This window comes from Artemia sp. Qi Xiang Cuo, chromosome 3 (assembly GCF_049724085.1).
Source record: "Artemia sp. Qi Xiang Cuo chromosome 3, ASM4972408v1, whole genome shotgun sequence".
NCBI lineage: Eukaryota > Metazoa > Arthropoda > Branchiopoda > Anostraca > Artemiidae > Artemia > Artemia sp. Qi Xiang Cuo.
In genome coordinates, this window is record NC_142796.1 from 72,899,676 (window position 1) to 72,924,358 (window position 24,683).

At 36.1% G+C, this 24,683-nt stretch overlaps 1 protein-coding gene across 1 annotated transcript in view; it reads left to right on the forward strand.

Moving 5' to 3' along the window:
• LOC148954504 (uncharacterized) overlaps positions 1–24,683 on the forward strand; it is a 548,520-nt gene that overhangs the window by 50,986 nt on the left and 472,851 nt on the right. The window contains exon 2 of the mRNA XM_089086303.1: positions 4,070–4,224. Within this exon, the coding sequence (XP_088942429.1) occupies positions 4,070–4,224 (155 nt within the window). The remainder of the gene's footprint in view (positions 1–4,069; positions 4,225–24,683) is intronic.

Consider the following 24,683-nt stretch of genomic DNA (forward strand, 5'->3'; position numbering starts at 1 on the left):
TTTACCCATTGTTTGTGCATAGTATTTGTTATTGGGATGTAGGCATACATTTTCAGTGGCGGGGGGGGGGGGGCAAATTTTCTGGTAGGGATTTTTCCACGGGGAATTTTCGATACGGAGGGAAGTTTCCAAGGAGTGAACTTGTCAGGGGAAATTATACACTGGGGGAATTTGCAAGAATTCTTATACAAAATTATTTTTATATGTCTTGCTTTCTCTTTCCGTCTCGATTTTACGCGCAGAGTAGTTAAGAGTAATTTTCCGGGGTAAATTTTAGCCGGGATTGAATTGTCTAGAGGATATTTTCGTGAGGAGGGGGTTTATTCGTGGAGGTGGGGCCATATTCCCTGGCATTATTTAAAAAACGAATCAGAAATAAAAAAAAACAAGTTTTTTCAACTGAAAGTAAGGAGCAACATTAAAACTTAAAATGAACAGAACTTATTACGTATATAAAGGAGTTTGCCCCCTCCTCAACACCTCGCTCTTTACGCTAAAGTTTGAATTTTATCCCAGTTCCTTAATAATAACTCCTGAAACACAAGGGCCGTTTAATTAGAACAACAAAACGCTTTTTTTTAAAAGTACTAAAAAACTTTAACGTAAAGAGCAAGGGGTTGAGGAGGGGGCAACCCCCTTTATATACGTTATAATTTCTGTTCGTTTTAAGTTTTAATGTTGCTCCTTAATTTCAGTTGAAAAAAGTTGTTTTTTTTTATTTAATTACCAACGGCTCAATCATAAAAATTCTATTCACTTGTTCCAGTTCGAGATATACCTCCCCTTCACGGGCTCCTTCGTCCTCCCTTGTATATCCGTTAAAATCCCCTAGAAAAATAAAATAATCGGACGGAAGCTGTTCTGAAAAACGATCCTTATCATTTTCTAATATCTCCCAGGTATCTTCATCACTAAAAGTGCTTGTTTCCGGCGGTAAATAAACTGAACAAACAATAAACGATTTACTACTCAAGGATACGCGCACCCATGCTAGATTACATGAAAAACTTTTCAACCGATATACAGGTTGCCACCTTTTCTTTATCAATAATGTAATTCCTCCATAAATTCTACCACTCTGCCAACACTTCCTTTGAGATCCAAAATAAGAAAAACCTTCTATTCTCTCCTCTTTTTCCAGCCACGTTTCTTCTAATGATACAACTGAAAAATCCCGACATTTAAAAAGACACTCTACTTTAAGATACGAAAAACCCTGAACATTCCAATGCGCTAAATAACACTCGTAAATTTCACCATGGCCCTGCTTATCCTATCTGCTATCTGAGCCAATGGGGTGTGACTGTTTGAATAGCTGTTTAGGCTCCTTGATTTCAGGATTGTCAGCACTAACCGACTTACTCTTTTGTCTTAGATGGTCATGTGGGCTAATTATTTTTTGGCTGTTACGCTCCTCCATTACACTAAAGAAAGATTGAATTGAGGATGAAGATCCGGAAAGCAATCTTGAATTGCAAGGTTCTTCCAGGTGAAACCGATTACTTTCAGAAGCCAAACTCGTTATTAAATTTTTTGCCGCACTGCTACATACCCAGGTTCATGGTGATACTTTTGTCCCACATTTTCCTTACAACATATTATGGTACTCGCTGATGACTCTATATTAGGGGCATTCGTAACCTCCACTACAGATTGCTTATCAAAGCTATACGTAAAACACTGTTGACCAATGTATATCTTTGTCCCTCTTAGTCTTGCTTCTCTGTTTTCTCCTCTTGCACGTTTAAGAAACGGCTTTAGGCGGTTACGGATAGACTGTTTACGCTCTTTATAATCAGGACTAACACCAAACCCCCCCTCCCCGTTTCAGATGATCACTTGACCGCAATATAATATCGTGAATGTAGCCGCTTGGTTGCGTGCCTTGTTTGGTGTTTAACCGAAAAATGTCTTTAATATCCGTCATTTTGAGCCCTAAATTTGTCACATGTAAGTTCAATGCTTTCATCACATTTTCTCCTAACGAAGAACCTCTGTTTATAGGATCGAAATTATAGAGTACCAAATTACACTTTTTTGACTCATTTTCTAGTCTTTACAATCTTACATTAGTAGCCGACATTTCAGCTTGCAAACTTAGGTAATTCTTCTTCAATTGTGACGCCGCCTCCAAGAACTTCTCTACTGTTGCATCAATTTGCAACGAAATAACAGATAGGTCGTTTCTAAGATCTTGAACCTGCGATGAAACTATTTCTATTCCGTTCAATTTATATGAGGTTCAAAGCCATCTTCAATGTAGCAATATAACTCCTCCACATTGACCTGATGGACTGCATAAGAAGAAGTCCTAAATTTCCGAGTGCTTTCTAGCACTATATGATGTTAAATGCTTAAAATGTCTAACGATGTTTAAGATAGTGAAAAGCACCTCGTCTAGTATCATGTTATCGATATTTTCATCGACCCGTTTTCTGAAAGTATCATGTTATCTACATTGTCTCATTGATGTTCTTAAGCAACGAATTTTGTAATCCAATCGCGATTAAAGACATTTAAAATTTCTTGAAGTGGAGTTACCAAACTGCTACCGCGATTCTAGATAAAAATAACCAAACCCAGGTACCAATGAGCCGACTTTAGTTTTACAAATCTTTTCCATAATGCTGGAATCAAACACTGTGAGTAAGAACTGAGTAACGAACTGTGAGTAAGAAGCAACGCGGCTCAATAGTAATCCAAACTCTAAGCTACAGAATCATGATAATAATGGATACAGAAAAAGAATCAAATTTTGATGTTTATTCTAAATATATAAAATTCATCAAGTTTAATTTTACCCATCAAAAGTTAATTTTAATTTTACCCATCGATTCTGAAAGAATTTGCCCAATTTTCGAAAAGGGAGGAAACACTCCGAAAATATCAAGTGATCTTAGTGAAAGTCACAACATCAGATTCAGCATATCAGAGAACCCTACTTTAGAGGTTTCAAGCTCCTATATACAAAAATCTGGAATTTTGTATTTTTGCCAGAAAATCACGGATGCGTATTTATTTTTATTTTGTTTTTTTGTTGTTTTTTTCCCCAGAGGTGATCCTATCGAGCCAGCGATCCTAGAAGATCGAGACAGGGCTGATTTCATTGGAAATAAAAAGTTCTAGTGCCCTTTTTAAGTGACCAAAAATATTTGCGGACAGCTAGCCCCTCCCACATCCCTTTTTCTCCCAAGTAACCCTGACTTGAACCCCCCACAGCCCCCGGGGGAAGGGCTGAAAGCTATGAACTTTGCTTATTGTTTACATATAGTATTGGGTATTGTGAAGTATACAGATATTTTTTTGGGCGGGAGAGGGGGGGGGGGTTATGGCAGGGAGGGATTTTCCCTGGAAGGATTCTTTCATGGAGGAATTTTTCGTGGGGGAAGGAAATTTTCCATGGAGCGGGAGATAGATTTCCCGGTATTATATAAAAAAAAACGATCAGAAATTAAATAAAAAACAAGTTTTTTTTCAACTGAAAGTAAGGAGCAACAATAAAGCTTAAAACAAAAAGGAATTATTACGTTTATGAGAGGGGCTGCCCCCTTCTCATTGCCTTTTTTATTACGCTAAAGTTTTTTCTTAGAACTTTTAAAAAAGTTTGCTGTTCTAATTAAACGACCCTTATGTTTCAGGAGTTATTCTTAAATAATTGAAACAAAAGTCAAACTTTGGCATAAAAAGCAAGGTATTGAGAAAAGGGCAACCCTCTCATATACGTAATAATTTCTTTTCGTTTTAAGTTATAATGTTCCTCCTCACTTTCAGTTGAAAAAAAATATTTTTTTTGGTTTTTGTTTCTAGTAAAGATTTGAATACTAGGTCTTTCCTATTGAGTTTCCAGTTTCTTCATAGTTTCTACAGGCATTTTGTTTTTATTTTTAGTTAGTGATATTGGGTTTTCTAGTTTCTTCATAGTTTCTACAGGCATTTGGTTTTTATTTTTAGTTAGTGATATATATCTAAACTAATTGTCCCATTTATGACCTATATTGTTTGGATCCCTTTACCATAGATACAAGTAATTATTAAATTCAGTATTTCTAAGTTTTTTTCTTTTTTTCAGGGAAGTGTCTCATGTGGTCTAATGACTTCAGCTGAATCTCTTAGTGATAAACCATTAGACCAAGAAGATTTAAGGAAAAACGAGAAGGAAAATAATCTAGTCGCTGAAGAGTCTGGAACAGAACCAAAACCTAGCGACAGTTTTCCAAAACAAAGGTAAGTCTTGTAATTAAATTATATGGATGAAATTGAATAAAATGGATCTGGATATTTTAGTGTAGATATTAGCCGAACCATAAAACAGAGCAACATAGTGATTTAACAGTTTTTGAAAAGTTGAACTAAGCTTCTTAATTTCACAATGTTCGACTCTTAATTTTAAGTAATTGATCAAACTGGCATTCACCACTCACTCTTATTCTTTAGATGTCTAATGTGAGAACATAGGCCTCTTAAATTTCACTTTATCATCAAAAGTTTCAATTTACTAGAGCTCTTCCCATCTTAATCACTATTCTTGTCTATTTTTTTCCTGTCTTGTCTATTTTTTAGAATGGAATAAATGGTAAACACTAGGACGAGTTTGACTTCTATTTTTTTACTATATCTATGGCTGATATTGACTATCTCAGAGACTTGCCGTGAGGTAATCTACTCTTTTTTGAAGACCACCGAAAGAGTGTTTTGCTCTATCCCCTAAGCGCGAAATTATAAGTGTGCTTATCCTTCACTGTAAAAAAAATTGGATTTCCAACAAAATGTTTTGCTCGAATTCAAACAAGTCACAAAAAAATCCAATTTTTTTGTCGAAATTGTGACTTGCTTATTGAATTCCAACAAATTATTGAAATTATTAAGATTTATGCCCGTTTCAGTAGAAAAATTTAATTTTGGAGGCAAATAGGTTATATTAATCAAAATGGTTTAGACTTCAACATTAGATTGAAATTTCTAGAATATCATATTGAATTTGACTATGGTGCCATTTAAAGTGAATTTATGTAGAAATAATCTTATGAACATGCATAAATTTATGTTCAAACATTTTTACCTTATAATTAATATTTTGGATTAATGGGAGAATATTATATGAATTTCTTAATAACTAATGGCTTATGGAATAGTCACAGTGCATTAAAAAAAGAGAAACAATCTTTTTTGGCCTTTTCTAAATAAACATAAGTTCGGACTTGCAAAATGTTAATATCATACTTTACGATATTATTTCTGTAGTATGATTACTTGGCTTTCGCTGAAAACCAAAGATTCAACTAAACATGATGAGTGGAAAAGTCTGCCTCTGAGCAGGAGAAGGACCTGTTATTAAGATTTATGAAATTATTAAGATTTATGCCCTTTTTAGTAGAAAAATGTAATTTTGGAGGCAAATAGGTTATATTAATCAAAATGGTTTAGACTTCAACAGTAGATTTAAATTTCTAGAATATCATATTGAATTTGACTATGGTGCCATTTAAAGTGAATTTATGTACAAATATTCTTATGAACATGCATACATTTATATACAAACATTTTTACCTTATAATTAATATTTTGGATTAATGGGAGAATATTATATGAATATCTTAATCACTAATGGCTTATGGAATAGTCACAGTGTGTTAATAAAAGAGTAACAATCTTTTTTGGCCGTTTTTCTACATAGACACAAGTTCGGACTTACAAAATGTTAATATCATACTTTACGATATTATTTCTGTAGCATGATTACTTGGGTTTCGCTGGAAACCGACGATTCCACTAAACATTATGATGAGTGGAAAAGTCTGCCTCTGAGCAGGAGAAGGACCTGTTCGGGCTTATATCTGAAATTAATCATTGATGACCATTCCTGGCAGCTGTTAGAACATCTAACTAGTTTATTGTTTGACAAGATTGTAGTCCTAATAAATTGAACAACGATAGGAATGGAAATCCAATTAAAAAACAGGAAATTTAACAAACAAGATGGAAATCCAATAAGGATCATAAAATCCAACATGCTGTGTTGGAAAAAAACTTCATGGAAAATTTTTTGGGTTAACACTGTAAAAAATTGATTCAACAAAGTTGTTTGTAATGTTTATCAACAGCAAAATTGAAACTTCAATAGCTTATCCTGAATATTAGAGACCATTTTGGAATTCGATTATCATTATTGAACATTCAATCTGTTGAGAAACAAAATGTTGGATTCCCATACGCGAATTAAATTTTCAAACACAACATGTTGGGTTTTAAGATCCATATTGACTTTCCATCTTGTTTGTTGGATTTCCTGTTCTTTAATTGCATTTCCATCACTATCGTTGTTCAATTTATATGGCTTACAATCGTATCAAACAATAAACTAGTTGGATGTTCTAACAGCTGCCAGGAATGGTTTTCAATAATCAGTTTCAGGTATAAGCCCAAACAGGTCCTTCTCCTGCTCAGGGGCAAACTTTTCCACTCATCATGAAGCTTAATGGAATCATCAGTTTCCAGCGAAACCCAAGTAATCATACCACAGAAATAATCCCGTAAAGTATGATACAAATATCTAATATGTCCGGTCTTGTGTTTATTTAGAAAAGGCCAAAAAAGATTGTTTCTCTTTTGTTAATACACTGTAACTATTTCATAAGCCATAAGGGATTAAAAAAATTCCTATGATATTCTTCCATTGCTCCAAAGTATTAATTTTAAGCTACAAATGTTTTTACATGAATTTAGGCATGCTCATAAGAACATTCTTACATAAATTAACTTTAAATGGCACCATAGTCAAATTCAGTATGATATTCAAGAAATTTCAATCTAATGTTGAAGTTCAAACCATTTTGATTAATATAACCTATTTGTGTCGAAAATTACACTTTTTCTACTGAAAAGTGCATAAATCTTAATAATTTCAATAATTTGGTTGAATTCAATAAGAAAGTCCCAATTTCAGAAGAAACAATACGATTTTTTTTTACTTTTTTGAATTCAATTAGTACGTCACAATTCCAACAGAAAAATTAGATTTTTTTTGACTTGTTTGAATTCGAGCAAAACTTTTGTTGGAATTTTTTTTTACAGTGTTTGACGAGATATTGTCAGCTGTCTTTAAAATTTGGGGTAAGGCTGTATCCAAAGAGGGGAGGGGGGCAGAGTTTGAGCCCTCCCCCTCGCCAAATTTAAATTTTTGTCCGACTCGTAAATACGTAAAAAAATGCATACAAACAAATTATTGATGTATTTTTAAAAGTCCCCCCCCCCAAAAAAAAACCTAACCCTTCTCTGAGCAAAAATCCTTGATACGCCCTTGCTTCGGTATATAAATAAGAAAGAAGAATATATACTTTCTTGTGAGCACTCTAAAACCAGTCTCCTCTAATTATAAAATTACCCAGAAAAAACTATTACACGTTACTAACAACAAGTGATAGTCCAAATAAGCAATTTTTCTGGATTCTAAGGCCTTTTACCAATGACATAAAGAAGTATTTACAGTTATATCTTTGACATCTTTATACGTCTTATATCTTTATTCAATATCTTTAAAATCAATACCCTCTGGTGAAAAATTTGAGATCTACGTCTAATTTAAAAAAAATATTATCCATTAATTAAAGGGGTCACTAATTTCTGGCTCACGTAGATGGCTGCCAGGTGGGCTACCTACCACGTAGCAGCCCACTCCAATTTGCTGAGTGTCGGTAACATGACGCAGTAATCTTTTGTCTATCTTAAGAGGGTAGCTGTGGAAACTTCTTGTTTCTAACGATTCAAGAGCTCTAAGATTTATGAAGGAGATCTCTAGTGTATGTCTTAAAAATAGATCATAGACAATCAAAAAATACATTGTTTTTGTTTTTGCTGAATGGCGGTTGTCATGTAGATTTAAAATTCAATACTAATTGGTTGTTTTGTGTTTGTTTTAATTCCGAGTAACATAAGTCAAATAACAAAGGAAAAATAACATTTTTAGCTGAAAGCAAACAGGAAAAATTAAAACGAACATAAATCATTCCGTATGTGAAGGGGGTTTCCCTTCCTCATCCCTTGCTCTTTATGTGAAAATATAAAAAAAAAATCAAGAATACTTCTCATCCATATCCAACTTGAGTTTAAGTAGTATTTCTTCAAGAACGTAACAAAAAGGCAACGCTTGGTGTAAAGAGCAAGGGTAGAGGGAGGAGCAGCCCCCTTATATAAGGAATAACTTCTGTTCTTTGTAAATTTTTTTTTGTTGGTCCTTACTTTCAGCTTTAATAACTTGTTTTCTGACCTTTTTCAAATCATGCCGGGAAATCCTTCCCTTTTCCCTCCGTGTAAAAAATGTAAAAATTTTCCCCTGGAAAATTCTTCTGGGAAGTTCTCTCCGCGCAAAAAATTCTATCTGTGGAAAATCTCCCTCCGCCTGCAAAGAATCCCACCGAAAATCCGTATATTTCCCAATAGCAAATACTATATGTGAGCAGTGGACAAATTGTATAACTTACAGTCCCCTGCCCAGGGACTATTGGGGTCGTGTCATCCCCAAAAACATAGTTATTGGACCTTCCAACAATGTTGAACTAAATGGCAGTCTCAAAACTTTGATCTGAAGTCTTTGGACAAAAAAGGGACGTGGGAGTGGTGCTAGTTTCTCTCCAATCCTCTCCGATAGTCTCTTAAAAAGGGCACGAGAACTTTCGACTTTCATTTTAATGAGACTTATCCCGATCTTCTAGCACTATTGGTTTGATAGGACCACCCCTAGGAAAAAACAAAATGAAAAAAATAAACACGCATCCGCGATCTTTCTTTCGGTAAAAACAAATACAAAATTCCACATTTTTGCAGATAGGAGCCTGAAAGCTTTACAGTAGGGTTCTCTGATATGTTGAATTCGAGGATTTCATTGAGCTCACTTGACTTTTGGGGATATTTACCCCAATTTTCGAAAATCGGGTAAATTTTCCCAGGCCCATAGCTTTTGATGAGCAGATTTAAACTTAATGAATTTTATTTATTTCGAATCAGCATCAAAACTCCTTACAGTTCTATACCACGAACTGTTTGATGACAAGAAAACTTGTGGATATCAGAAACATAAGAATCAATTGATCCTCACAATGAAGATATCCTAAAAATTCTCTTTTCTTTGTGGCTATTTACCTTCTTTCTTTAGGAAGTTACCTTCTAGTTACCTTCTGCTGTTTACCTTCTACTTACTTTTTCTGCTAGTTCTTGCAGAGTTACTAGCCCACTCCCGCCACTGAGAATATTAGAACTTTAATTTGTGAAAATCTTAAGTTAGAAAAATATCCTCAAGGAATTAAACCAGTGGCTCCCAACTATTTTTGGACCAAGCCCCATCTATTCATTTCTAAATTCTAATGACGCCCTCTTGATTTTTAAGTTTTCTTATTCAAAATTTTACGTGTATTCATCTGAAGAAAGCTTAAAAGGCCATTCATTTGGAATGTAATTTTAGGTCGTCCTCTTGGCTTTTTTTTATATTAATGAAAAATATTGTCTCAATAAAACACTTTTTATAGGTTCCACTGCAACTGAACCCTCGTGTAACTGAACCTCTTGCTACAAAACCCTCGTGCATCTGACCCCAGGTGCAACTGAACCTCCGTATAACTGACGCCCTATGCAACTGAACCCTCGTGCGACTGAACCTCTTTGCAAATAAACAGTCATTCAACTCAACCTTCTTGCAACTGAACCCCTGTTAACCGAATCCTGGCCAAGCTTAACCCCTTTTAACTGAATCTTCGCCCAACTGAACCCTCGTGCAACTCAACTTTAATTGAGCCCTCGTGCAACTGAACCTGGTAAAACTTAACCCTTGAGCAACTCAACCCTCATTCAACCTTATTCATAACTTTTAATGCCCTGGGCCCAAATACACTTGAAGGTCATGGTTGCAGCAATAGCTGTACATAGAAAGCCCATAGTAGCAAAATTCTTTAAGAAACATTAAAAAAAACGTTATTTCATATGAAAAACTGGCCGTTAATGCTGATTCAAGGATGATAACTATTATCTAAGTTAGCGCTATTATCACTATTGCTAACAACTCACCGCAGCACCAAGCAGCCTGAGGCCAGTGCAGCTACGATCTCAATTTGTTCAAAGCCTCCCGCTTTACACCGGCCGAGAAAATTCCTGTTACTTTTAAATCTTTCTTTATGACATCCTCCCACCCCAAACGAAGACGACCTGTTTTCTGTCTAGCCCTAGACGGTTGGCTGAAAAGGACAATCTTCAGTAATATGTCATCCTTCATCTGCAGAACGGGCCCTAGCCATCTCAACCTTTCTCTCATTAAAGCCCTAGAAACCAGGATTGAACCACACTTTTCGTACAGACTACTGTTTGAAATACGGTCAGTCAGCCGGGTACCCAGAACAATCCGTAGACAATTTCTCTGAAAAACATCTAGAAAATCTTCCTCCGCTTTTCGGAGCACCCATGCTCGGAGCGCCCATGCGGAGCGTGTCATCCTTTTTTTTTCTTTTATTCCTACAGTACTGATAGAGCGCTAGAATATTGGATAGAGCTGTTTAATGTCGTTTGAAATCTGATATTCACATTTATACGCTTTTTCATAATTTCCTCAGGACAACGCCATCATAAAATGCCGTATGGCACCAAAATCCAGTTTTAATGTCATTTCTTGAGTGTAAAGGCTTAAAACCATGAAAGTTCTACACCTGAAATCTCCGTGATCAAAAATCCTCATACTGATGTTTAAGATCCCCCTCTTGAATACTTCCCTATCCAGTCACCTATGCAAGTGGAAAGCAAAAAAATTTCGATTTAACTGTCAAGTAAAAAATAAATCATTCGAATACAAAGCTAATTCGTTAATTAACTGTCAAGTAAAAAAAAAATCATTCGAATACAAAGCTGATTCGTTAATTGTAGAAGCTACTTATTTTTATTTCAACACTAAAATTAATTATGAAACAAATTCTTGGAAGTTACTAAAAAGTGCTTGATACCCAAGCGTGTCTTCTTCTTCTTTCTCTTATTCCAGGGGCGCCAAAATAGATAATCTTCTGAGGTTCTCGGAATTAGTGTGTTATTTCCCCCACCCATAAATGTGTGCATTAAGTGTGGACTGGTTTTATGTTACATAGCGCACAAAACCCAAAATTTCCAAATAAAAAGACGATTGGTTCACTATTCAAACCTGCTTACAAGTAAAATAATCGCTACCACCGCAATATTCTTTAGAAATTTCGTTCAGCAGAAATTTTTGAGCCTGTAAAGCTTTGGTTTCTTCCCAATACCTCTCAATTTTCCTTAAAATTCCCTCTGATTTTTGTTTGTTCCTAGACTAGAGAGTACATCCTACTAAAATTTAACTCCAGCCAGAGTAAAAACTACTTCTATTCTAAGAGCTGAGGCCTAAATTTAACGACCCTCCCTCTTCCCTTTCACGCATCAAAAAAATAATTATAATATTTGACCAAGTACGGGGAAAGAAACCAACTTTATCATTTCGATGGAAACTATATCAAGTTCAACTCAAATAGAGTAATTATTAACTTTGCCTTGCACAAAAAGATACACGCAAGCAGCACCCTGAAAGAGAAGCGTTTTCATTGGCTGCCAGTGACAGAAATTAGTTGCAATTGCGGCTTTGACAGTTCTTAGTCTTTGCTCCAAATTAATTTAGCTTGCCCACATTGGTAATATAAGTTTGAAACTCCGAACGAAGCGAAAAATATAATTTGAGCTTTTAATCAGTACTAGTTCAAACTCATTCTTAGGCCTTGGGTTGAGTTCACTAAAACAAGGCTTAATCTAAATTTGGGTGAGTTACATAAGAGTTAAGTCAAAAGAGGGTTGATTTAAACGGGGGTTAATTTGAACGAGAGTTTAGTTAAGCGGGGTTGAGTTGTACTCAATAAAACGAGGGCTCAGTTAAATGGGGTTGAGTTGCTTGTGGGCTCAGTTACACGGGACCCAGTTAAACTTGGGTTCAGTTGCAAGGGGGCTCAATCAAATTGGGTTGAGTTGCACGTGGGTTGAGTTGCAGAGGAGTCGAGTTGCACTAGAGTTTAGTTAATTGGTGTTGGGTTTCAGACAAGCTCATTTACATGGGTTCAGTTACACGCACACTCCTTTTATACAATGTATAACTTCAATACAATGCTATCATGTTTTTTTTGTGCCCTTTAAATGTATTTGACTGTGAAACCATTCACCTGAAAAATGTCTTTTTTAAATATAGGCTCTAAAATAAATTCAGCCGAGGGTGTACGTCCTGCCCATGACCCACCAAAATACCCTATCGGTGGGGTATGTGCCCCACGTTGGGAATCAAGGGATTAAACAGTAATAATATATTTTTCAATGTACGGTTTGAGGGTAGGCTATTATTTAAAATAAAGCCATGTTCTTAGGGCTGGTCAGGACCCGTACCGCCACCAGTATTTTAGAATTTTATGTTAACTTCAAGTTACCTTCTCTGCTAGGTCTCTAGTTTTCTGCTAGTTAGCTTCTATTTACCTTCTTTAGGTGGTATCCTAGAAATGCCCTTTTGTATCCTTCTTTCCACCCACTTTGTCAATTATTGAAATAGTTCTGACACTTCTTAATTTTCATTTCAAATTATCAGCTTGTCAATGGCATCAAGTGCAAGACAAAACTGGCAGAAGCTACGATGTTCTTTGCTTGTATATAAGGCGCTCAGACAAAAAAGAAGGTATAAATTATCAACACCAATTGTTTGTCCCAAGCCCAGTAGAAGTAGAATAGTTAATATTTGACAAATGACACACAGCACATGTAGACACATAATTTACAGCACCCAAATTCACAGACAACGAATCGTTCTCACTTGAGCCAAATAACCATACCTGATTTTTTTATGAGACTTTCTAACATTTTGCAGAAACAAAACATTTTTTTTTGCTTTTTTGTAATTAGATGGATTGATTTCATATTGGTGCTAATGATTTATACCAGAAGATATTAACCTATAAAATCAATATTCACGGTCAGGTCCATTTGTGTTGATTTTAAGAGTTCCCTTGTCTGCGTGTTGGGGTGCTTCTTTTTGAACGTGGTGGAATGCTTCATTTGCTGAGTCTTGCTAGTTTAGTTTTGTGAGTTTAAATCTGTAATATATACTTTTCTTTGCAGGTTTCTGGCTCTGACTGTTTCTCATATTTATTTATAGTTGGCTGGATAGTCAGCCATTCTTTTTCATTCTATAGTTAATCTTGGCCTTTGCAATATAAGCTTAGATGCCGTAAATGTAACAGAAAATAAAGAAAACAAATCTAACTTATTACACGACTTTGCGTTTGGGAAATGAGAACCCATCCAGCCTTATCAAGCGAGTGAGGGGAGGGGGGAAATTTACTCTATCGGGTGAAACTGGGCCAAAAAGGTCTAAAACACATAATAAATTGAAATTGAATGAATTTTATCTGTCGGGCTTTAGGTATTCACCACTTGAAGGAAAATATCGTAAAAATACGAAATCTAATTGTTTATTTACCAAGATGGGGCTAATACTATATTCTACCAAAAAACATAAGATTTACTGTTCTATACGGAAAAGACCTGTGTGTATTGCAGAAGATTCTAGCTTGGTAAATACTAGTTTTCTTTGCAGACCACCGTTTGAATGTAGGGATAGATCGCGTAGTGTTGGTGAGAGACAATGGTCTCAAACTGGGTGACAAAGGTCTAAAAGACATAATAAATTGAAATTGACTGAATTTTATCTGTCGGGCTGTAGGTATTCGCCACTTGAAGGAAAATATCGTAAAAATCCGAAATCTAATTGTTTATTTGCCAAGATGGGGTCAATACTATATTCTACCAAAAAACATAAGAGTTACTGTTCTATACGGAAAAGACCTGTGTGTATTGTAGAAGATTCTAGCTTGCTAAATACTAGTTTTCTTTGCAGACCACCGTTTCAATGTAGGGATAGATCGCGTAGTGTTGGTGAGAGACAATGGTCCAACCTTCGCGCTGTTGTGGCGCTTTACACGCGTCTAAGAAGGATAAAGAGGTGATGAGTGACTGAGTTCTTCATTTTTGTTTCCATTCTAAGCAGCTGCAACTGACAGCTTTCTTTACAAATAGCTACAATCTACTGGTTTGGGTCTTATTTTAAATCTACCAGGGTAATTATTGTAATTGTAAATGTAATTAATCAGCTGATGTAACTAAGTACAGTTGCTGATGCAACCTAGTTAGGCTTTTCTTTCATAGTCACAATTTGCAATCGTTTTTTTCCATACATTTTTTTTATACTATTAAGTGCAACACAGCAACAAAGGACTCCATGTATAAACCTATTTAATATTTTTTTTTATTGAATAAATTTAGTTTAATGTATATATTCTACGGAAGCCGAATGTATCAAATAATTGCAATCAAGTCAGTAAATATATTCCAAGTAGCCCTATAGAAAATAAGCAGCTAAGAATGCTGTAATTTCTCCTGTGTTCGATCTCAATCATTTCAATGGAATACAGGCCAAGGCAAACAAGACGTGTATGCTTAAGTCGACTGAGTATACAGTATATGAGAAAAAAGTCTTAAGGCTGAAAATGTAACCCTCTAGGACAAAGGCAAGAACCTCAGTAGACCGTAGTAAATAATATAGAGAATAATAATTAAGTGTCTTAATAAAAGCTTCCATTAAAACTTGTAAGCTTTTATTTCATTTGGAATTTTCCATTTTATTGTAGGCTATATAGCCTACGAATATAATATATAACTTCTATTTGAAGAGTAAGTTCTCAGTTCTAACGTCACCACAATATTGGTAACAAAAACAGTTTCGAATAGTTTCAATATTAACATCTTGCTTTAGAATAAACAGATAAAGAGACTTGTTATAAGCCAAACAATTCCATTCAAAACAAAATATTCTATAACACATACATCAAATACATAAGATAAATAATTATAAAAAAAGGAATAATGGATATTTATCTTCTCTCCGCTTCCTAAAAAAAAACAGCAAACAAAAACAAACGTTATTTATTACGTATTAGTAGGAAGGTCACAATATCTCCAGGGGGGACTGCATCTATGGGCATGTTTTTATGGTTTTTGTCACTGAGAATAAAATAACCAGGATTTTTTCACTTTGATGTATTTTCATGGTTTATTGATTCTAATGGGGTCAATGACACCTCTTTCAAGGTCAATTTATTTGGTGTTCGTCCAGGAGAATTGTCTCCGGGCAAAGTTTGCACATGCGCATTAACGGTAGGGAATGTATTGATCTAGGACAAGAGGGGGGAAATGGATTTCCGAGAAATTGATTGCGTAATCGACTAGGACAAGTGAATTTCTGAGAAATTGATTGTGTAACCGAGGGGGAAGTGACTACATAATCGATGGGGGAATGTATTTCCGAGAAATTGATTGCGTAATCGACTAGGACAAGTGAATTTCCGAGAAATTGATTGCGTAATCGAAGGGGAGCTAAATATCTGAGAAAATTATTACGTAATCGAAGAGGAACTAAATTTCTGAGAAATTGATTACATAATCTCCCGGGCCTACATAATTTATGCATGTTTTTATGGTTTTTGTCACTGAGAATGAAAAAAACAGGATTTTTCTCACTCTGATGTATTTTCATGGTTTATTGATTCTAATGGGGTCAATGACACCTCTAAAATTGTTTCGAAATCGAAAATGTTCCCTTTCTTTTTGTTAGAATGTTAGGCCAGCGATTCATGGTCAGTCTAGAGTCAGCAGTTAGAGTGAAAGGATTGAAAAATGAATAAATTTGAGAAAGAGAGAATTAGATAGAATCTGGTGTTTATGGAAAAACATTTGATTTTGGATGATGATTTTCTAGAGTTATCTCTTCAACGCAGGATATTCTCTCGGGGGACACTTGACAATATAATGAAAACTGATTCTTCCCCATTGGACTATTATATGAAGCTTAGTCGATGTGACTCAAATGCTTATACTCAATTTATTGATATATTAATTGGAACAAAGCAGAATAATATCGCGGATATACTTTTGAAAACATTGCCATAAATTCAATGTAGATGGCTCCCCCTTCGAAAGAGGTGAAGTCAAAAAATTACTCCTCTCCCATTCGTCCACCCTGAATTTATCCGTCAGCAGGGACGATCAGTTTCGTTTTAGCTGTGAGAGAGAGTTGACATCAGAAACCAAAAAATGTTCTATACATGTTCACTATGCATGTACACTCTTGGCAGTTGGACTGATTGTGAGAATTGCACAATTATTGATGACTATAGTGAAAAGTGTAAATTATGTAATCCTTGTAAATTACATAGAGGCTATGCAGTACAAATTAAAGGATGTAATTCATGTATTGAAGAGATTTGTGACTCTTACCCTAGAGGACATCTGTGCTCCAATTGTCACTATGATAAATTTGATCAGTGGGAGAATACTTACCCCACTATAATTGGAAAGAATCCCAAACGTGATTTTAGTTTATTTCTACGAGATTGGTATTGTCGTGGATTTAAATTATTCTGGGAGGAAAAATCTGGTCTACGATTCAACTTTTGGGGTAACAAGACAATTTGGTTTCTACGTCATCGTTGTGACGACACTGCCTATTATGACTATAAAGCAAGTGATTTTTATTTGGCAGTTACCGAATGTGATTCACCATTTGAAAACACTATATGTGATATTGCTTCAAATAGTCATATTGAAACTCGTGAATTTCATAATATGAATGCAAATAGTATCATTGACTATACAAAGAGATATGACAAGAGTGAAGTTACAATATACTATAGAAAATGTGACCCTGACTTTGCAGTCAATCAAGATCAATATACAGTGAATCCAAATGATTTACCGGCATTAGTGGTTCACGATAGTTGCCTATACACCGAAGAAGAAATCTAAAGTTAAGATTAAAAGACATTATTACATGAAAACATTTTATTAATAAACAAATTCACAAACATTTTTTAAGAACTTTGCTCTTAGGGAGCCGAAATTAATATTTTACATGTCTGAGAGGATATTTTCTACTAGAAAGTCGTTCAGACGTGGATTGTCTACATAAATGTTGAGAAACTGTTTGTTAATATAGCCACAACATCGGAAAACACAGTAGAGTAGTGCATGGAAGTAACAGGTTTTAGTCGTCGGATTCTGGACTCTCCTCCGATTTTGAATAATAGTTTTCCCACTGCTTTCAATATAGTTGCTGATGTGGGGTGTGTAGAATGTATTGGGTAGACCAAGAGGATCAAAAATTCAATCGTCTTCATTGTTTGAAAGATGCACAGCCAATGACCCGTCAGAACAGTCGACGGACTGCTATTAACAATAATTAAGGTATTGTTGACACTTTGAATTTTTCCAAGAAAGTCCGAGGGCAGACAATAAGATTTGTACTGGGATATGTAGGGATCCATATTAAATACATTGATTATTTGACTTGTGTTCATGGTGCCAAGTCTAGTAGAACACTGCCTTCGGGAGTGATTTCCCAATAGGTTTCATATTGATTTAGTAAGATTAGTGCAATACTCTCAGCCAATGGGTCAGCAAATGTACACTCTAAACGCATACTCCCCGTACGTACTATACACATATTCTGCGTGCCAGACAAATCCAATAAAATGATACCATGTGTTTTAGCAAAAATATATTCGGTTATACCATTTTCAAATAGTTGCAAATCATGATCTAGGGTTTGCATGGTCAACTCATACAATGTTCTATAGGATTTATCAAAAGTTAGATTGTAGAGTGGGATGCCGTTTACTTTACACACAAGAGATGAAAGCCCAAACATTTCGAATTTATGTGGACATCCAGTCCATGATTCTATTGCACTAGCGCTTTTTACAAATGCCAAAGCGAGTTTTGATGGAATTTCACCATTGATATAGGATGAGTCGGTGAAGGTACGTGACCCCATGGTAATATGACGTTGATTGGTGATTGTATGAGAAAAAGTAGTTAAATATTATTTCCACTAACTCTCAGTTTTTCCACTGCCAAAGCAGTGGAAAAACTTAAATCAGGATTACATCATGACTTACATCAGGATTGGCAGCAACTTCTCTTCTCAATATGAAATTGGATAGTGCAAGCGTCAATTTTATATCCACTTTAACATTGGGTGGCAGCCATTGGGGTATATTAAATATTTCATGATATACTTTTCCAACTAGATGTAATTCTCTAGTTGTAGCATTTTTAAGTTCATCTGTACTATCGGCGTAAGTAATATATTGATATTCATTGGAGGTATCTCTCAATTCCTTATGTGACTTAGGTGTCATCAGCATGAATTGTATATAGCTTGTATAATTTGAGAGATTGTTGCTTGTGCTCACCAGCGTGCCATTGATGTAGACACTGATTTGACTAAATAAATTATATAATATACAATTTTGATAGGATATTCCATCGGCAAGAATTGGCAATGTATTATCGGATTTCAGGAATTTCATTCGTAAATCTATAAATGTCGAAGACATGTCCTTAAAGTAGTCTTCAATGGAATAAATTTGGAACTGGATATTATCAGAGAGGGGCTGTTGAGGATAAAATTGTTCACAGTATCCATGTTTGACACTCACATTAACATTTTCAGCATTGAATAGATTCAATGAGGCGGTGATTGAAGGTTGTGAATCCTTATGCGGTAGGTAGGACTTCTTAGGAAAAGAAATCTAGTTTCGATCTGACAATTCTCTTCCTGGGACTTCTTCTTCTTCTACTACTGTTTACAGTACGTGTCGGCCTTTTCCTTCTTTTCTTTGACAGGGGTGATGTCTTTCGTTTCTGACCTGAGTAGAGACTGATGAGTGATGCATTGTTTCTCGACCTTTTTAAACCTATTCCATTTTGTTTTAATCCCTCGCCAAGGGTTTGCGCACTGGACCTAAGATTTTCCGTAGCACTTTTTTTAAAATCCTTGCCAGAGCCCTTATCGTATAGTGTAGAGGATGCAAAATCTGTTGCAGCCGGTACAAGATATTTTATAGCCAGAGGTAGTGAAGAGCGAAACATCTAAGCAAACCAACTGCCAAGACCATAGCCAGACATTGTAGTACGCCCTTTGTAATAGTCCATTCCATTACCCTGTTGTCTTGGGTCAAGAGTATGAACATAGCAGTCAATATCAGGACAAATGAATACCACTTTTATATTAGACATCTTATTGTTGTTGAACGATGGGACGAAAATGGCATGTAATCACAGCCAAACCTTTAGAAATTGCTAGGAGATCATCTAATTCAGTTCTTAGTGTTAACTGACAGAGTTCCAAATAGGAAGTGTTTACGGGAATATACTGAAGGTGCTTTATATTATAGTGGTGAATATGTTCTTGATTGGTTTTTCGTTCAAGAACACGTAGGAGGGGAACATTTGAATTATCAACCCAGGATGTTTCCACAAATGAAGCGTAGAGAAATATACATGTGTCTGCGGAGAAGGCAGGTGGGTAGTCAGCAAAAATGAAATTAGTGTTTCCGGCACTTTTACCAGTGATTATATAGAGCTTAAAGTCAAGAACATCCTTAAGAATACCACTGAGAATAACCTCTTCATTGGCAATAGGTGAACTAATGTAGATGTTGCCCTTCTCTTTTGAATAATTGAAATGAGAAGCTCCTTTTTTACGAGCGGAAATTCTTTTATTAATAGAACGACATAAATAATTCATACAGGTGAGTTCCTCGTAGGGTAATTCAATATATAGATAATCCATCCAATTGATCTTTTGAATTTGTTCTTGATCACCTGAGGGTGGTGGCGGCCAATCATAGGGTCTAATTTTTATTTCATAATTACGATCCTTTCTCAGGATGTTATATTTATTTCTGAGAACACAGTCGAAAAGAGCCACTTCATACTTTCCGTCGAATTTGATGGTGGGAGTGAGTTTTGTCCAAAAACGACTTCTTATATTCAAATCATTGTAGAGAGGATAAGAAACATTGGACATGAAAGTCACATAGAAATAATTGGGCATTGTTAATATCTTCAGCACTGACCCAAGAATCAAAATCTGCGTTGTATCCTAGCCAGCGAACAAGCAACTGTCTGTTGCCTCTAAAAGTACGACTCTTTAATATCTTTTCAATTTGATAAATTTCACTAGTGTTTCTAACTTTTTGCAGTTCATATTCATAAAAACCGCCGAGAATCTCATCATCTTTGGTGTCTCGCAGTCGATATGTCGTGGGATCAGTTTCCAGGATTTTGGACACTTTAAAAAGTTCAGTGCTCCATAAATAATTCCCCTTTTCAAAAATATTGGTGGTTCTATTAATTCGAACAGTATCATCATAATTGAATTTCTTCTTTTTCATATGTTTATCTTTTTCCCCATTAGAATATTGCTTTATAAAAGTATCAAATGTTTTTTCCTTGCAATGAACTTCCGGAAGACTTGAGTTGGACAGAGATCAATGGGGTCGACGGATGCATATCTGCATGGTTTTATCTAATTCCTGAATAAAACCAGGTGTATTTTTCAGCGTGCAATATCTTGAAATTAATAGACGAGTTGTTCTTATGAATTGTTCAGCCAATGCGGCCTTTATCATACTTTGACTATAGTGAAGTGTTGTATTACTTTCCAATATAATCTTTTGCTCATTGGGATTAACAAATTTCATTCCACAATCTGATTAAAATTTTGTATTGTAATCCTGGTCAAGAATACTTTCTAAAGCCTGAGAAACTTCCACACATATTATTGACCGTAATGGAATGGCATAGGCATAGCGACTAAAGACACTGATTGCCACCAGAATATATTTGTAGGGTGCATTGTGACGTCTTTGAATCGCGTCTAGAGCTAAAAGATCAGTTTGTATTATATGCAGAGGGAAGAAGGCTTTAGTTTGTCTATATTGTTTGCCACGAAGCCTGCGATTCCGATGCAGTGTGTAACTCGGTTCATTTTGTAGATACTCTTTTGCTTTTTTTTAATGTGCTGCCAGAGGCAACTTTAGAAAGCGTTTTAGGGGAACTTAAATTTCCCGCTTCAACAATATTTTCATAGACGTGTTTCAGAACTTCAACCATTTTGAACGCAAACACGTAGTGTAATGTCCACTCCCCTTTTGCACACTGGAGGGTGATACAATCCATCTTCACTTTTGACTAGCAGTCACAGGTGTTATAAAATTATTGCTGCTGCTGCTGCTGCTAGTATTTTCCAATATTGAATCTTCTTCTTTTTTAAATGGTGTTGGTGTTGGCCTTATTGGAGGACTATATTCTCTTAGTTTCTTCAGAATTTGCTTATTGCCAATAAGACTTTTGGGAAAGTTTGATGCATTTAGAAAGTTGTATAAATTATTGTCAAATGATAATAGTCCTTTACAATTCGTCACCATATCACAAATTAAATCAACTAGATTATAACGTTTTTCCTAAATTATAATTCGTTTCCCTGCACTGTCGACTTGAACTTGATGTTCATCACCACCAGTTTCCAACATGAGATATGATAATACTCTTTTACTCTGTTCTCGATAGGTCACTGGCAATAGGTTTCCAATTGTTGTCACTATAGAATTCAATTTCTTCCCCTTTGTTTGCGCAGAATATTGAGGATATGTTTACTGTTTAGGGGGATCTGTGACGGTAACAGCGGGTCTCTCATGATAGGGTCCATGTTTGTCCACACGTCGCAATGCATCTTGAAGTAAAAGCAGTCTTTTATCATCAGCAATATTCTCATCATTAATATATTTGCTTAGATTGTCTTCAAAATGTTCGACGGGCGAGAGGACAAGTTCAAATGGTGTCAATTTATAGGGCGTATCCATTCTCTAGAGAAAACTGTTTACTAGTCCTGCAATTATTGGCAGTAAAAGTGTTAAAAAGCTAGCGCCCGCTTGAAGGAGACGGTTTTTTTTAAAAATTTGTCCTTTGATTTCGCAAGTCAAGGCGCGTAGAATGGAACGATATTGCTTTGTTTGTTGTCTAACACCTTCTGACGACTGCACAAGGTCTCCGATTGTATTTATACAATGTTCATACAGTACTTTAATAAAATCATCGTAAACGTCGTGTTTCAACTTGGCCTTGCTGAGTGGGGGTTTTGAAGTGCTTAAAACGGAAAATAAATGCCATTGTTCGTGTAGTTTCTTCAGTGTCATAATGGCAACTAATAGCCTTTTCTACTGTTCACCGGAAGATATATGGTAATTTCATTGTCGAAAATGTCAGTGACTACACGTAGATCCTCGGGTGTGCTCTGATTAAGATCTAGCAAAATGTACCCGTAGGGTTTATTTGTTGCTTGAGTGTACGCTGACACCAGAAATGTGGGGGTTCCGGGTTATATTTGCATATTGAGACTTATTACTAAGCTATAGTCACGAACAACTCGGTAGATAAAATAGATGGTGCGATTCAAAGCAAGGGTTCACATACATAAGATCTGATGAAACAGATTGTGTAGAACTTGGGTTATGGAAATCTGTTCATGATGAGAGCGAACGGTGAACAGCTGTAGCATTTCCTGTGAGAACTGTTCAATGGATTCAGCCAAATCATCAATAATCAGCCACGAGTTTGGTTCAATACTATTGAAAACATCAAGTCCCCGGATGAATTATATTGGTATGGGTGTGGCAATAGATTTCATTTGATCATAGTACTACTGCCAAATACTTTAGCGATAATAAATTTTCTTTGGTTTTTCAAAGAACATACTTTGACAATTTTGAATTATTTTGGCTAAAAGTTTTGTTTTCCCCGACATTGACGGACCACACAGAAACGATCTGAAGGGAGTTTTAAATTGATACATGCTGCTGCTGTTGTTGACAACAGTCGGACTACAACTAACTGTAAACCATACTTCTCAAATGAATAAGTACTAATAATTTCCCCATAGATCTATCTAATACGTTAACAAGAACAAAAAAAACAATATTTCATTCATTTATTTGACATGAAAACACTATTTGTTCAAGAAGAACAACATAAAAAAATGACACTTGTTCAAACATTATTAAGATAAAAAAAAAATGACACTTCTGTTCAAATATGAACAACAACAACATTTATTATCAAAACCCTATTTGTTCATCAACAACAACAATAGAACTTTATGTAAAACACGTTTTGTCATAAAAACGCTTTTTGTCCAGCAAGAACACTATTTGTAGAAACACACACACACATTTGTTTGTACAACAGCACTTGAAAAAAAAAACACTTGGAACATGAACTTTAAAAAATAGCACAGCTGAACATTATGAATTTAAAGGGACCCTTCCACCCTCCGGGGGGCTGCGGGGCCGAAAGCCAGCCGCGGACGGAACCCCCCCCCACCCTTTCGGGACCGCGGGGGGTGGCCACGGACTGCCCCCCCCCCCCCCCCTCGGGGCTGCGGGGGGGGGGCGGCGGCCACGGACGGGACTCCCCCCCCCAACCTCCGTGGGGAAAATGTATACAATAGTCGTCGGCACTGCTGCTGCTGCTGCTACAGGTTGGGTTAGTTAATTTATGGATGGGTTTGGTTAGTGGTTAGAGCATTTAATTTATGAAGGGTTAGGTTAGAACATTTAATTTATGATAGGTTTTGTTTGGGTTAGTGGTTAGAGCGTTCAGGTTAATTTATCCAGACCAAGTTGATTGCGATAGTCTATGCATTCAACCCGGTCTGAAATACGGTAGTGGCCATGGGGTAGTACACTTACACCATTCTCGAGCACTTAGACTTTATCGGATATACACGACATTGCATTCTTTTCCACTCTTACAGTATAATTTCTATACTGTAGAGAGCAAACTACAAGCACTTGTGCTCTCGGCACTAGGCTACTTTCTACACAGTCTCTGTAGACACTCATGTTGAAATTGCACTTTACAAAATATGTAGGCACCCCTTTACATGCCTGCTTTACATCCCTGTTATGTGTTTTCACGTAATAAACTTTAGGACCCGAAAGCACCCCCCTGGATATCAAATCACTCCCTGTCTCTGATTTTAACATTAGTAGTTGGTTTGGGGCTTGATTTTTCACCAACTCGGGGTAGAGGGACGGATTCCAGTTGGTGAAATCCATCCGCGAGCTGATGTGCTCTCCATTTTCTTCGCGAGCTCCATTTTCTAAGTCTCCTAATAAATCCTCGGTTTTTACTTTTAACAGCAGAGAATCTGTATCCCCATAGTAAACTTGAACCTCCCCCTCCCGTGGCCATTGCACCTTATACACATTGTAAAGAAACGACAACAAGAGCTTTTTGGAAATTTCAAGTACTGAACTACCTCCTGCTATATTCTTGTTCAGTACCACATTTCTCTTTTTCCTGTGTAGAAGAACCATGCCAGCCTCTATGCTCGTGAACGTTGTAAACTTGGGGTCGGCACTAATTCGTGCACACTCTTGAGGGTCAGTCACGACGTAACAACGAAATCTGTTCCGTACGCTTTCACACATTTTGCCAAACGCTGAATTTAGAATGAGTTTGTACATTTCCTTCTCTACTTTGGAGTTTTCCCGAGAGCGTTTATCAACAAAAGTGTCGATAAACGTCTTTAAGTATGGTTTTGATTGAACTGCAGGACCCTATGTATTTTGGTGATCTTGAAACCATTGTTCACCATCCAGTGCAAAAGCACATGATGAACAACGATATTCTCCTATAGGATCAAGATCTGCAATCAATTTTTGCTTAGAGAGGGTCCAGTGCATCCCCATATCCTCAACCAATGATCGATT